This window comes from Carassius gibelio, chromosome B1, assembly GCF_023724105.1.
Source record: "Carassius gibelio isolate Cgi1373 ecotype wild population from Czech Republic chromosome B1, carGib1.2-hapl.c, whole genome shotgun sequence".
Taxonomy (NCBI): Eukaryota; Metazoa; Chordata; class Actinopteri; order Cypriniformes; family Cyprinidae; genus Carassius; species Carassius gibelio.
This window is the reverse complement of record NC_068396.1, coordinates 16,112,141-16,127,384: the sequence shown is the minus strand read 5'-3', so window position 1 is coordinate 16,127,384 and position 15,244 is coordinate 16,112,141. Positions and strand designations below refer to the sequence as shown.

The following is a 15,244-nucleotide window of genomic DNA, read 5'->3' as shown; positions in this document are numbered from 1 at the left end:
AAAATTTAACTTAGAGTATTTCAAGTCATTTTTATTTTTTATTTATTTAATTATTTTACAAATATCATTACTTTTTGGGAAGTCACACCACATAGCATTTTACAACCTAAACTTAGCTTCCTTTGTCTTAAAAAGGTGAAATTGTCTTATATTGTAAGAGAGATTTTGACCTTAACACAAATTCATGAGGGTCTGCAGGGAACCTTTCCATGGTATCAGAATATTCGATTATTCGAATACTTGTTCGGTGGCCTGGCATTCGATTTTCAATTTTGAGATTCGAATATTCTTTTCTTTTTCTTTTTTCGAACACCTGGCATCCCCTGTGAAACGGTTCTCATTCGCGCTTGAATATGAATCGCCCATCAGTGAAAGTCATGAACGTCTTGATTAATTTCATCTGGAAGAGAAGACACAATGCAGAAAACCTCAGCTGTGTGGGAGGACTTTAAATTGACTGAGGACAAAACAAAGGCAGTGTGCCCAATATGTGATTTGAAACTGGCCTACCACAACAGCAAATTAAGTTTGAAAAATCACCTGAGTTCTGTAAGTAGTACACCTATAGTACATTGCTGGTGTAAAAAGCTGCTTTTATCCACCATGTTAATCAGTAATTTTACACATGATTAAAATGTGCACTTAATTTGCTTAGAAAATACTTGCGAATACGGCAGTCATAAAAAAATGTACTGTAACAGAGCCTAATAATAATTTGCCTATATTAAAAGTATTGCTCTTAACAGATCTGTGTGTTTTGTATGACTAGTGCAGTGTCCGTTCTCGAAGCATAAGCCCTGCCCGCGTGAGTCGCGCCGCTTCCGGCTCACGCTGTTCTGTAGTTTATTAATTCTGAATGTGTCACATGTCCATATTGCACCACAATGCAACACTGCACTCCCTTGGGTCCACAGCAACTCACCCACCACACGTGAAGTCGATTGGATGAACGGTTCTCAACATAAAAATAATGCAAACAGACAGACAGACATACACAAAGAGATCCCAGCCTTTATTACACTGTGTCAACACCGGACGCCAGATGCGACAGTTGTCGTGTTGTGCTGCAGCTACAAAACGACTGTTGAAAATCATTTGAAATTTCTGTTAGTATGTCATAGATAAAATGCAGAAGCAGTAATTTGGCGTGCTACACCATGCCGCATACAGTGTAGAAAAAATAATAGGTTCTAATGTATTTCGGCGCGGCGTGGCATCTGGTGTAGACACGGTGTTGAGAAAAAAAATATGTTCAGCCCCCTCCCTCCAAAGCTTCAAATATTTGATGTTGATTACTGCCGAAGCTTCAAAGCAAAAAAAAAATATTTGGACCAGCCCTAATGGTATAATTTTCTGTTCTACTGTTTTGCTTTTTTCCCTTCATGCTTACGCATGTAGGATGGACCATAGATATGTATAGATTCCCCATTCGACCACTCCAGGCAGATAGCACATAGAAGTTGAGCCATTCTGAGCCGTTGACCATTACAATGTGTTACGTATTGGCCCATAAAAACAGTTGCTAATGAGGCATTTACGTATACATATCTATGGGATGGACCACATCACTACGTTGGTTGCAATACATAACTTAAATTTGGGAGATGAGTTGTTTTTAAATAATAATAAGCAGTGAAACAGTTTATTTTCCAGAATTTCAATTTCTTTTAATATTTTTTTCCCTTGATGATATCAGGATAGTTGTATCACCCTAAACGTTTTCTTCATAGTACCACACAAAGTTATCAATGTGAATCTTAATTCAGCAATTGCAAAAACATGATTCAGTGGTTTTAAGCTGGAGTAATTTACCATCTCAGTCATGTCGATAACTTTGGGTCAACGGAGTTGCAACATGGAGAGTGACATAAACTTCCTGTAGACAGTTACTGATTAACTTCCCTTTTGACTGTAACTGCTTTAAGCTGCTCTAACCTCTTTACTGTTGTGCAAACAGAGATACTGTCAGAAAGATGCTGATTTGTTTGTACCTTGATGTGCATTTTGGCGCGTTTGAGCAGACTCAGTGTGGTGTGACGGGTGCTTTCAGGACCCAAAGGCACAAGCTGTTTCAACTGCTCCAGGTACAATCGCAGTTTGGCACGTCTGCAATAAATAAAGAACAGGTTGGAGTGAAGTATTACCCTGGGATAAATTTAGAACTTAAGAACTGATTCAGGATGCTGCTGTGTGTTGCTAACAAAAAGGCTGCTGGTTCGAAGCCATGCAGGCATGACTGAGGAACCAGATTAATGAGATGTGTGAGCAGCTTAATGTAAGAGGACTGGTCCTGTGATTCATTTAAAAATCAAATTCACCAAAACTCTACAAAAAAAGACTCCACAAATAATAAGGATATGTCATGAAATACTTTATTTTGACAGGGGCATAGAAAACAGAATTGAGGGGGACAAAATCTTTCAGTATAAAGGACCTTTCACACCAAACCAAAACTGAAACAAACCACTGGTCTATCAATACCATGTGCAACATTAATCTTTTGTATATTTTGTAATTAATGCTACCAGATAGATGCAAAGCAAATTCATGGCTTGTCAAAACAAGTGGATTTACAAACCATGAGAAATGTTAGTGCAGTTCAACTCTATCAGTAATCTTACTTACTAACTGCAGCTCAACATAGTGGCTGTAGTAAAGGAAGTTCCGTGTTTCATCTATAATATATTTATTTTTGATTGGTTTATGCTAAAGAAGAAAATAAATTATATTAGCCATCAGTGGTTCAACTGTAACATCATGAAGCGATGAGAATACTTTTTGTATAATAACTTTCTTCAACAATTCATCTCGTCTGTTTCTCTCCACATCACTGAAGCGCCATTTTGGAGATTATGATCTGAACGCAGGCAGAGTACACACTTCTGCATCAGCATTGACAGATGGACTATTCTTTAACGTCTTTCATATTTTCCTGGACTTTGACATGTTTAACTTACTTGCCAGTCTATGGGACAGTAACAGCCTCCTGGTTTTCATCCCAAATATTTTAAATGGTGTTCCGAAGATGAACAAAGCTTTTACGTGTTAGGAACAACATGGGGATAAGTGATTAATGACAAAAAATATATATATATTTTGGGGTGGAGTATCCCTTTAAAGTAGATAAACATATCTGTAGATCGAGTTACCAAGGCGGTTGCAGAACAAACTGACTTTCCAGAAATAGACTCTGCCAGAGTCCATCAGAATGAGGCGACTCAGGCAGACTGGGGAAGTGACCCTTTTTGGAGAAAGAGACCATTGACTGTAGTGTGTTCAGCTGGTGTGGGAAAAGCCAGCCCTTTTACACCTCTCAAAAGCCAGAAAAATGTTCATACTGCATATGACTGACTCTCGTGTAAATATACAGACACAACACACAAAAACATCTTCATCTGCAACAAATCCTTACTTGCTTACAAAATTGAAATGGAAGTGGATGGAAATAGATTTTTTTGAGCTATTCCTAACCTGTGAAGCCTCAAGAATGACTACAATGGCCTTGACACATGCACACCTAACAAAGTTACACTTATTTGTTTTTACTGTGCCTCCTCTTCATTGTCAAAGCGATCTTAAAGAGCATTGCACTGGAAACAAAAATAAATCAAGTCCACAACTATGTAACTAAAAAGTATAATGTAAAAAAAAATATTACATATATTTAAAATAAAGGCAATATTATTTTCCCAACTTTTGTTTGCCAAATTTCTTGAAATACTTTGATGGAAGTAGGAAGATGGAGGTAATTAAGCTTTGGGTTAAAATTGATGAACTTGTCAAGTTAACTTGTTTTGATACTTTTTGTGGTTCATCTCAATCGGTTTTATTCAATCAACTGGTACCACATAAGCTGCTACAACCAACAGATTGGGTCCAGTATTATTTGCAACCATACTGTTGTACTGACCAAAATAACATTTTAACAGCGTTTAAAGAAACCCTGGAGACTAAATCATAATACAGTGTACCTTACTAACACAGAGGCTATTTAACAAAGGCCAGGCATCACAACATCATAACTCGGTGAATGATTAACATGAGCTAAAATAACAGGACAGTGTGCTCGAGGTTCTCTTTCTGATCCTTCACTGCTTTTTACAGCAATAGTGCACGTGTATAATTTCAATCAATAATGTATCAAGTACTTTTTGAAATAGCCCATAAGGCTTCAACTCCTAAAAATCTGATCTCACCAAAAGTGCAGTGATCTGATTTCTGGGTCAAACAGTCAAGTCAATTTTATTTTTATGGCAGTTTTCATAATACATAATGCTCCAAAGTATCTTTGCAGAACAGGGGGCCTTAAAACCCCACTGAAACCACATAATTTGACAATGGCAAGGAAAAATTCCCTAAGATGGTAGGTAGGATAAGAAAAACTTTTGAAGAAACTTTACTCAGTTTGGGGTCAGTCAAAACAATAAAAAATTAATGCACTTGACTTAAACTTGAGTTTTACATGGGTGAAAATTCACAAAGGAATTCCTGTTCAATTGTACAAAGTTCTACCTGCTGATCTGTGAGAACAGGAATGGTGGGTAGCCTGTGAAGGACAGGCACAGCATGAATTCCACTATAAACACATACAGTAATGTTGCAGGTTCAAACACATCCTCAGTGAACTGGATTGCTGTGTTAACAGATTTTTGCTGACCATACCAGCAGAGATTCCAGCAGAGAACAGTTTAATTTCTCAAACCATGTCTGAAATCATTCTGCTGGAATAAATCCTGGTGTTTTTTGCATAGAGGAATGTGTCTGTCTTGAGCTTCAAACGATCCACTAACTAATTATCAAAATAGACAGTTTTGCACATCCATGTGTAGACTTACATCTTAATGCCTTTTTTGATACGGTCTCATTGCACATTACAATTAAACAAGTTTTCCACTGACAAGTTGCTGCTAAACTTGCAAAAGACTTGCTTTCAAATACTGAACATTTAAAAACCATGCTATACCAAGCTATTGCACATCATTCTCAAGCTCCTGATGAGTCAGAGTTAAGCAACTCAAGAAAAGGATGAGGCAGAAAAAAGGAAAGAGCAGACATGAAGTAAAAGTGTGGAGGGTGTCTTCAGACTCCCTCCTTGAGTAACACACTGGGCAGGAAATGGGCATGTTCTTCAGTTATGACGCCAGCACCACATCATCATCATCAGTTTCCCAAGGCAAAACTAATCCTAAAATACGCCCTGAAACCCACATACAAAAAACTGGATTTTTTTAAATCCAAAAATCAAACACTCATTAAAACTATAGTATCTTTTAGGTGTTACCTCTCTACCCGTCAAGCAATGATGCTTGCTTAAGCAAACACCACTATTAAAACTATAAAATAGAAAATAATGTATCCAACTCCACTGGCACCTGCCAAAACACTCTTGAACTCACATATAACTTGATTGATGTCTAGATATGTACAGGTAAGCTTACACATGATTTCTGAAATAAACATAACTGTGACTTGGAAACTTTAAAAACATTTTCCTGCCTCCATTTCTTTGCTAATATTGACATATGTCTTGGGCTTGTGGGCAGCACTCTGCAACAACACTTTTGAGTATCTCAAGATGCCCTTTTTTTTTTTAATACATTGCACACAGAGAGCAAAGAGTGGAATACAATGCTGCAATGATAATATGATCATTGAAGCTGTCAAAACCACATCTTACTGTGGGTATCAAGATGCCTTTTTTTGTCTCACTCGACAAGGAAAACGCCGCTGGAGGCTGGCTCCAAAAGGGAGACTCCCTAAGCTAAAAGGCCCAACTTTACACCAGAAAAAAAACATATTTACAGCCTGATACAAAAAATAATTTTAGTCTATATAGCTAATTTTGCCCTTTGTGACAACTGTGAGGGGAGTGAATTTTTTTTTTAACTCATCCATTTAAATTATATTAAAGGGGTCATATAATGCTACATGCACTTTTACAAGTTTGAACTGAAATGTGTCTTGGCAGTGTGTGTTCACAACCACCTTATAATGATAAAAATCCAAGTCCAAGTGTTTTTTTTTTTTTTTTTTTTTGTAATCTCGTAAAACATTTTCCCCTTTCTCTTTTTTTTATGATTTATTTATATACTTTAAACAATTACAAAAAAAACTAAAAATATTAATAATAATAATAAATAAATAAAAAACATTTACAGAAACGTGAAGATGAAAATACACAAAACATTACAGAAAGATGCACTGAGAATTATTTTCCCCTCAAAACAAATAAAATAAAATAAATAAATTAGAGTACAGTACAATCACATACAGTAATAGAAAACACAGCAGTGTTTCACCTTTTTCAAATCGTGCCGTCTGACCATGAGACGTCACACGGTTGGAGGCCCCTCCCACGATTGTTCGATTGAGAGCAGCGTTACCTCAGACCTGCCCTGAGTGAGCCGTCATCAGTCTGAGATGCAGACAACCATGACTCCTAAATGATTAAGGTGTTTTGTTGTTGGATGTAGTAATGAACATAGCAGTAGTCATTTACTCCGGACATCTGAGCGAGAAATGCGCCCTTGATCTACTTAAATGCGTTTATGTTCACGCGAATCATTCATGATACAGCCTTCAGCAGTGAGTGTAATGTATTTAAATGAATCATTGCAAATTTCCTTTCCTAATAATGTGCAAATCAGCAAGTTTCACTATGGGCCCTATTTTAACGATCTGAAACGCAAGTGTCAAAGCGCGAAGCGCAAGTAAGTTTGTGGGCGGGTCTCGGCGCTGTTGCTATTTTCCCGGCGGGATAAATGGCTCTTGCGCCCGGCGCAAATCTAAAGTGGGTTGGTCTGAAGTAGCTTCATTATTCATAGGTGTGGTTTGGGCGTAACGTGAAATAAACCAATCAGAGCGTCATCCAACATTCCCTTTAAAAGCAGGTGCGCAAGTTCCATTATGGATTGCTATTATTGTGGCGTATTTACCAGGCGCACGCCAGGAGCGGTTCACAGCCGAGGAGACAGATGTTCTTGTAAGAGAAGTGAAAGACAGAGAAGTTGTGTTGTATGGGGATGGGAGAAACCCACCCAAAATACACCACAATGATTCCCGTCATCTCATGTGTTAATATTTTTTTTTAGTGTAACAATTTATGATATGCAAAAATAACTGTTGCATCTGTGTAGATTACATGAGCAAAGTGTATGCGCGTTGTGCACGCTATACATTATGGTCAAGCATGCGCCCTTAAAATAGCAGAATGAACAACGCGCAACGCGCCACTGACTTTAGACTAGGTTTTTTCTGGTCAGTGGCGCAATTGTTTAATGGAACAGCAAAATAGGACCAGGGATTGTTTGCGCCGGAACACGCCTCCTTTTTTGCGCTGAACCGCCCAGGGAGCGCAAGTTCATTCACTAGTTTAGCGACGTGCTTCTGTGGAGGGAAAAGCGCGCTTTGCGCGGGTGCAAAATAGGAATGACACATGCGTCGGTGTACAAAGTCAATTGCGCTGGGTGCAAGATAGGGCCCTCTGAATGTGTCTAAAGTAAACATTCTCTCAGAGAGCAGATCAGAAGAGAGGGGCTGGGTCAGCAGAGTGCATTGGCATTAAAGGAGAATTCCAAAAAGCAGCGTGTTCTGAAAATCGCCTGGGTAATAAATGTGTTTTTACACTACCACTGAGAAATTTTAAACAAACTGTGTTACAGACTTTTCATTAAGACCCTAAAGAATCATATCAACTTGTGAAAAATGGGCATTATATGACCCCTTTAAGCCTTAAAGTTCTGCATAATTAAAGGCTCAGCCACTTGACAGTTGGATTGCTGCTGCTGTCACAGCCGTCGAGCAAGGTGGGCGTGGTTTCAGCAACCAGTTTCCGCCTTTTTTGCCCATTTTCAATTATCCAGGAGTGATGCTCTGTGATGCACTCCAAAGATAGCAATGGCCATCTCCGCCCACTTTTGGCTTCAAGAATGCTCTTCAAAACCAATGGGTGACATCACGGACACTACGTCCATGTTTTTATACAGTCTATGATTAAAACATACAAAAAAACTGCAGTTAACAAAACAATCCCCATGAAACTTGATAAAGCTTGACAAATTTAGCCAAAAATGGGCACAAACTGAAGAAGCAAGATCACTTTGTGATTCACCAAAAGACAGCAGTGACTACAGCCAAAAATGATTGTACCATGTATTTGCTTTAGTGGAAAGTATTGCAGATTAAATTGCATGGAATATTGCATACTTGACATAAAATGGCAAAAGCATCAGAAAGAAAACAAACAAACAGACATGTTTTCCAAAAACACAGTGGATATGACTAGAGATCATGTTTGCATGGAACAGGCCCTAAATGACCTAATAAATTACTAAGAATTCTAGATGGCACTTAATTTGCTGATTTGTGATGTTGAAAGGAGTGTGAATCTGATTTAGACAGTATCATCTATACATCATTAATATATAGAGATCAGTGATCGGTAAGGCTGTAGTGAATTATATTGCAAATTATTTTAATTTCACATGCTGTATTTCAATCATTTTAAAGGGGTCATATGATGCATTTAAAAAAATTTCTTCCTCTTTGGAGTGTTACAAGCTCCTGATGCATAAAGAAGATCTGTAAAGTTGCAAAGACTAAAGTCTCAAATCCAAAGAGATATTATTTATAAAAAGTTAAGAGTCAACCACGCCTTACCTAAAACGGCTCGTTCCAACACATCCCCACATGTCTACGTCACGATGTGGGAAGATTTGTATAACACCACCCAAAAGTTCACGCAAAGAAAGAAGGCTGTTGCTGGGAGAGTACCCTACAATGCTGGTGACTGTTTCTATAAAGTGGGGCAGTTTCAACTTTGCATGGACAGTCTGGTGCTTCTAACTCACAGTCTGTAAGTACATTTTCATATTTAAAGAATTTGCCACTGATGTAGGCAGTGTAGAGTAGCGGTTGTTGTTTGTCGTTTCTCTGATCATAAATGCAGACATGGTTTTATGTTTGGTGACCAGCTGATGACCTGGCGGCTCAGCAGTGGTACAGCAACAGTAAGGAAGGACGTTATGTCTCTGTTCCCTCCTTCAGGGAAATGAGGATTACTATACGTAACCAAGACATTCCCTTTCATACTCTCGACGTCATGCCCCTATTAGGTGTAGGCTGGGGCTCGGAACAAGTAGTTCCACTCACCATTGTCAAAGCACTACCTCAATGGGTGAGACTTGATAACACTGGGTAAAAAGTACCCGTTCCGCTTGGAACAGGGATGCTGCGGAGGCCCCATCCTTCCCGAAGGAGTTTTCGGGAGCAAATACACATATAGAATCAGTTTTGGTCAGGGGTAGGCAAGTTCAGTCCTAGAGAGCCACATTCCTGTACAGTTCAGCTTCAACCCTGAAAAAAAAAAAATCACCTGTACCTTAGTAATCCTGAATGGATTGATGAGCTTGTTCAGGTGTGTTTGATTAGGGTTGAAGCTGAACTCTGCAGGTCTGAGGCTCTCTCGGACCAAACTTGCCTACCCCTGGTTTAAGTTGTATATGGAGAAATTTGAGGTGATTAAAACCCTCTTGGGAAGGTAGAAGCCTGTCAGGGAAACACGGGCTCTAAGGCTATACACATACGAGTACCGCTTAGGTCTCAATATGGAACCCAGCCTTCCATGGTTCTCACAGATTCATCATGAAGGCACCGGATGTTCCGCAACATCCAGCTGCCTAGGGTGATGGAGGATCTCAACAGGGACAGTACGGACACTCTGACACAGTTAAAGCAAGCCGACACTAACCGGCTCTACACGAAGGTTATAAAATCTAGCCTAAGTGTTAGGGGTCACCCAGCCTGAAACTCTACTAATATCTGTCAGTGAGGCGCCACGAGCCAGCGCCCAGGAGGATGCAACACTTCTAGTTGAGTGAGCTTGCAACCTAAATGGGCAGGGCACACCCTGTGCCTGATAAGCCAGGGTTATGGCATCCACAATCCAGTGAGCCATCCTCTGCTTAGAGACGGCATTCCCCTTCTGCCAGTCTCCGTAACAGACAAAAAGCTGGTCTGAGTTCCTGAAACTTTGTGTCCGGTCTACGTAGCATCTCAATGATCGGACAGGACAGAGTAAAGCCAGGGCTGGGTCTGCCACTACCAGGGGCAGCGCTTGCAGGTTCACCACCTGGTCTTTGAAGGGTGTAGTGGGAACCTTGGGCACGTAGCCGGGCCGGGGCCTCAGGATTACCTGGGAGTCAGCCGGCCCAAACTCTAGGCACGAATCGTCGACCAAAAATGCATACAGGTCCCCTATCCTCTTGATGGGAGACAGCCGTGTGGGATTCTCAGCGCCACAAGCAAGACTTGCTCCTCGTCCTCCCAGACTTTGCACAGTGTCTGTGCAAAAAGGCTCACTGGGGGAAACGGATAATTGCAGTGAGAGGTCTCTGGAGAAGCAAACAGGTCTACCCGAGTGGCTCCGAACCATTTCCAAATCAGCTGGACCATCAGGGGATGGAGTCGCCATTCTCCCGGGAGCATTGCTCAAGACAGCTCGTCAGCTGTACAGTTGAGCAGGCCCAGAATGTGAACAGCATGACGTGACCTCAGAACCTTCTGACTCCAAATTAGGAGATGGCGGCAAGTTGCGACATGCGACGGGAGCGCAGACCCCCTTGTCTGGTTGATGTATGTCATGGTCACTGTGTTGTCCATTCGGACTAGCACGTGCCTGCCTCGGTTCAGGGCAAGGCACACTGCTAACAACTCTAGGCAATTTATGAGCCAATGCAGCTACAGGCCCGTCTAATACCCCTGAGACTGCATGCCCGTTGTACATGGCACCCCAGCCGGTGGTGGAGGCATCCGTGCAAACCACAGCATACCTAAAGATCTGTTCTAGGGGCACCCCTGCCCGGAAGAACGTAAGATCTGACCACATGGTGAGGGTTTGGCGACAGGCCGGTGTAACTTGGCCCCGATGTGTGCCGCGCTTCTACGCCCATCTCGGGACTCGGCCATGAAGCAAGTGCTGGAGCGGTATCATGTGTAACAGGCTGAGTGGTGTAAGTGCTGCCACAGCCACCATATGCCTCGGGAGCTTCTGAAAGAGTTTCAGTGGGACCGCTGTCCTGCCCTTGAATATATTCAAGCAAACTAGCATCACACAAACCTCAAACCACCTGCGCTACTGCCATACTTGGTTCTCGTCTGTTGGCCGCCAGATCGTGGCAACGGGACTCCGCCCCCCTGAAGGTAACAGAGCCTTGTTCGCAGCTCCGAGATGATCATCTTCCCGCAGTGGGAACATGACTCATCCACGAAGGCTACCTCAGTGCGCTCGATGCCCAGACACGTGAGGCAGCATTCGTGACCATCACCCGTTGCCAGGTAACGACCGCACCCGGAAACGCACGGGTGAAATAGCATCCTTATAAGGACTATTGATCGTCTTTACCAAGACGCACCCGTGAAGCTCTTTTAGAGAAAAGTGATCTTTAGGAAATGCTCTTTTAGGGCTGAGGCACACAGGGGAATTGGCCGCTTGCAACACGACAGGGGGTAGTGCAGCCTTAAGCTTCCGAGAGCGTGCTGAACTCGTAGTTCACAGCAGACACAATTGAGCAGAATGATACTAACACTCGGTTCCGAAGCGAAAAGCTGGTATGCATTGCACCTGCTGCCTTATTATACTAGCTGGATGCAATAATTGCATACCAATGTGTATTGGCTCATTTAGTTTAACCATATTAAAAAAAAATCAAACTCAATTATCGAAGTCATAGCTTGGATTTAAATATATTTTAAAATCAATTTATTATAAAACCGGGTTGTGGATCACTAAATTGTTTTTCATTTTTATGATAGTCTATAATTATTTGAAATAGGGTGAAATTTCAGACAGCCTTTTTGAGCACATGAAGGGCAATGCAGGAAAAGCAGGATGTATATGTTATTGTAAACTCTAAATACAGATAACTCCAAAATGAAATATTGTCAAGCACATTGGTTAGCAGTAGACAGGCTGTCAGTTCATAAAGTGATCAGTTGTTTCTTCACAAAAGCATTAAAGCATCCACTCTCGTGTACATTAAAAAAAAAAGCCAACCTAGGTGTCCAATAATTGAAATTGAAATTTGTGCTCAGAAATATCATGTAAATACGACAAGATTATAGCCCAACATATATATTCATGGTGATAATACTCTCATGCCTTTTGAGCCAGCATATTAAGAGCAAAAAAATCATATTGAATGCAGTGGGCTTACCAGCATTGTCTCAGATACACTTGTAAAGTGACACAAATATATTTTATACACATACGCTGCCAAATTGGTTATTGAGTTGATTATCACCCACATTTGGCGAATGTTAATTTCAATCCTGCTCATTTTTGACACAATTGAAATCATTACTACAAAACACTGGCTTTTAAGAAATAAGCACAACCATTATAATCAATAATTAGCTTGTTCTTACCTGTGTTTTTCCAGCTCATTGTGTGATGACCTGAACAAGAAATAAACAGAAGCATGCATGAGTTTGGTTAATAAAATAAGAAGAACACTGACCATGTACTTGTTGATCTACTGTAAGACAAATAAATTAAGAATCTTTCAAATTAAAATCAAAAATGTTCCCATTAATGTACTTTGAATAAAAAAGGTTCCTAGTATCATAAAAAGCAGGACACTGTAATAAAATGTTTTGTAGTAAAAAAAAGAAAAAATTAAATCACATAAAGGCAGCCTATTAATTCAACACAAGACATTACCATATTTATATGTATATATATATGGATAAGTCTTGTGTTGAATTAATGGTGATGTTCTACATATTATAATGTGGTCCAAACACTTTGAAAAGCTGCATTTGTTTGTTAACACCACATATGCACTCTTGTTTGCCATTTATTTAATATGCTAATCATTTTGAATGAACAAAAATGCCCCCGTTGTCGAGCACAAATATTCAACATCTTTGAAATCCAAAAAAGGAGCAATGTCAAATGTAAGTTATTTTTACTTGGAATGAATGCACAAATAAATGAATGTATAAACTGAATGCATTTGGTGCTCTCTGGTCCCTTCACACACTACATGCCGTTTTGCTTTGAATTCTACATTAAACACAAAACAAAATGATTCTGCATGCCCTTACTGTGTCCAGTTGACCGATATCACTGTAAGTAAAGCACAGCATGCACTCAATGACGCAGAGGAAATTCAGCATGCTACATCGCATTGCTATTTTAGTCCACGGTATGAATTCTGGGGTGTATGATGGGACAATTATATTTTCTCCAAACAAACAAAATTTAGGGGTTGTAATGCATGCAAGATAAAAACTAAATATTTGTCAAAGCTGCAGTGTGCAGTTTCTGCACCACTAATGTCATCATATGGGAATGCAATAAGTAATGCTATCACATTTCCCTTATTATTCATCCGTAAGCACACATAATGAAATTGCTACACATGATAGGTAAACAAAAAATTGCAGCATAATTTATGGTGTTGGAAAAAAAGCTTTAACACTATTGAAAGTCCACAATGTCGGCAGATGTTTTTTTTTTTTTTTTTTTTTTGTTTAATTTGGGAAACAATTCCAAAAAAAGTATTCCCAAGTAAATTTTGGTCAAAGGTAAAAGAAAAACATTGCAAATTTCCTGAAAAGCCCTAGTTCCATAGATTTCCTTTTTTTCAGTGATTTCTATGTATTTATGGGGGAAGGGCAGCACACTAGGCTCCTGCTGTTTTGCTTTGACATTGCAAGGAAAGGGGGCTAAAATGCAGCAAAACAGATCCAGGGGTCAAAGCTCTTCTAGCAGCTGACTTGGGTCTATTCACACCACACCCAACAGCGAGAGTTTAACCACACCTAAAGTACACTACTTAAAGCATACAGTCTATGACATGTACATGTGTCCCATTAATGCTCAACAATAAGTTATAATGTAAAGAATAGAAACTATAAACAAAACATTAATTCAATATTTACTGTCTGCATGCAAGAATGCAATTTTCATGCATGCAAACAAGTGATATAACTTTAAATGTCTAACCAGTTTTATATGTTAAGGAAATCAGCATATTTGCTGATGAGTAGTTTCCAAATACTTTGTGCATATGTGACAAATACTACAAATGCACTGACGTTGCCAGTTCACTTTAAACAACAAAAAGTTATTGGTTTATTAAACGTGTAGTTTACGAGAAAAATATTGATTTGAAGGGAGATGACAGCAGCAGAAGAAAGTTAACGTTGTACGCGTGGCAATGTGTATATACACAGCCAAGCCCAACAACAAAAATGGCGATTACATGTAGAATAAACATCGTTTGAATGTATTCATTTATTGATATAGCAATGACATTGTACTGTATTTACCTATTGTTGTGAGGTTTTCTTGAAATAGGAGAGGATTTCGTTTTCTTTCTGGAAAAGTCACTATCGTACGGCAAAACAGATGCGTAACCGTGTTCAGCTTCTAGTGAGAAAGTAAACAAAACCAGCATTAAATACAGACGTGCGTGATTCAGTGAACAAAAACAAGAATCTTAGAAAGTTGGTATGTTTTAACATCAAGCCGTTTAACATTTAACAAATTATGCTTCTATCGACTTACTGTAAAGCAAACACCCCTCCCCCAGGTTAGATTTGACGGAAAACGAATCAACATTTTAACAGAGGCTTGGACGAATGTCATTCACGTATGTCATCTCATTTTGATTAACGTTACTGCATATTATATACTTTATAACACACAGTAACGAGATGTCATCGTCATTTGGGACTTGAATTAAACTACACTTGATCCGCTGGCAGGTTTATAAGTGATATTGGACCAGCAGGACAACTTAAGTTAACGTTATATATTACAATTCAAATACCATTTTTAGTTGACCACACAAACATCATTATATACCTCTGTCTCTTCTTTCCAAATACTCTGCTGCCTCAAGAAGAAGAAGAAGAGAATTAAGTTCCATTCCGGTGTATTAACAGAAATAAAATATAACACAAAAAACGTGTTGTACACTGTTTAACAAATGGTGGAAAACAAAGGGAGAAAACAAAACAAAACAAACAAAAAAGTGACGACGCTCGATGTGGACAGTTCAATTCTGAGTCGTAGAGACTCTCGACAAAAATTAATGCAGACTGCACGTAAACTAAAATCTGAGATCGATTGATGGCTTTGTCATCCAATCAGACAGTAGAAAAGTATGAAAGGCGGAACTTAAAAACATTTGTATCCAATCAGAGACTTCAAAGAGACGTTCACAGGAAAGATGTT

The 15,244-nt window shown here is 39.5% G+C and overlaps 1 protein-coding gene across 1 annotated transcript in view; it reads right to left on the bottom strand.

Moving 5' to 3' along the window:
- Positions 1 to 15,118, bottom strand: part of mxd4 (MAX dimerization protein 4) — a 23,240-nt gene extending 8,122 nt beyond the window's left edge. Inside the window, exons 1-4 of the mRNA XM_052546127.1 lie at positions 14,873 to 15,118; positions 14,335 to 14,434; positions 12,424 to 12,453; positions 1,992 to 2,106 (exon numbers count right to left, since the gene is read on the bottom strand). Of these exons, the coding sequence (XP_052402087.1) occupies positions 1,992 to 2,106; positions 12,424 to 12,453; positions 14,335 to 14,434; positions 14,873 to 14,936 (309 nt within the window). The 5' untranslated portion in view covers positions 14,937 to 15,118. The remainder of the gene's footprint in view (positions 1 to 1,991; positions 2,107 to 12,423; positions 12,454 to 14,334; positions 14,435 to 14,872) is intronic.
- Positions 15,119 to 15,244: the final 126 nt, after the last annotated feature.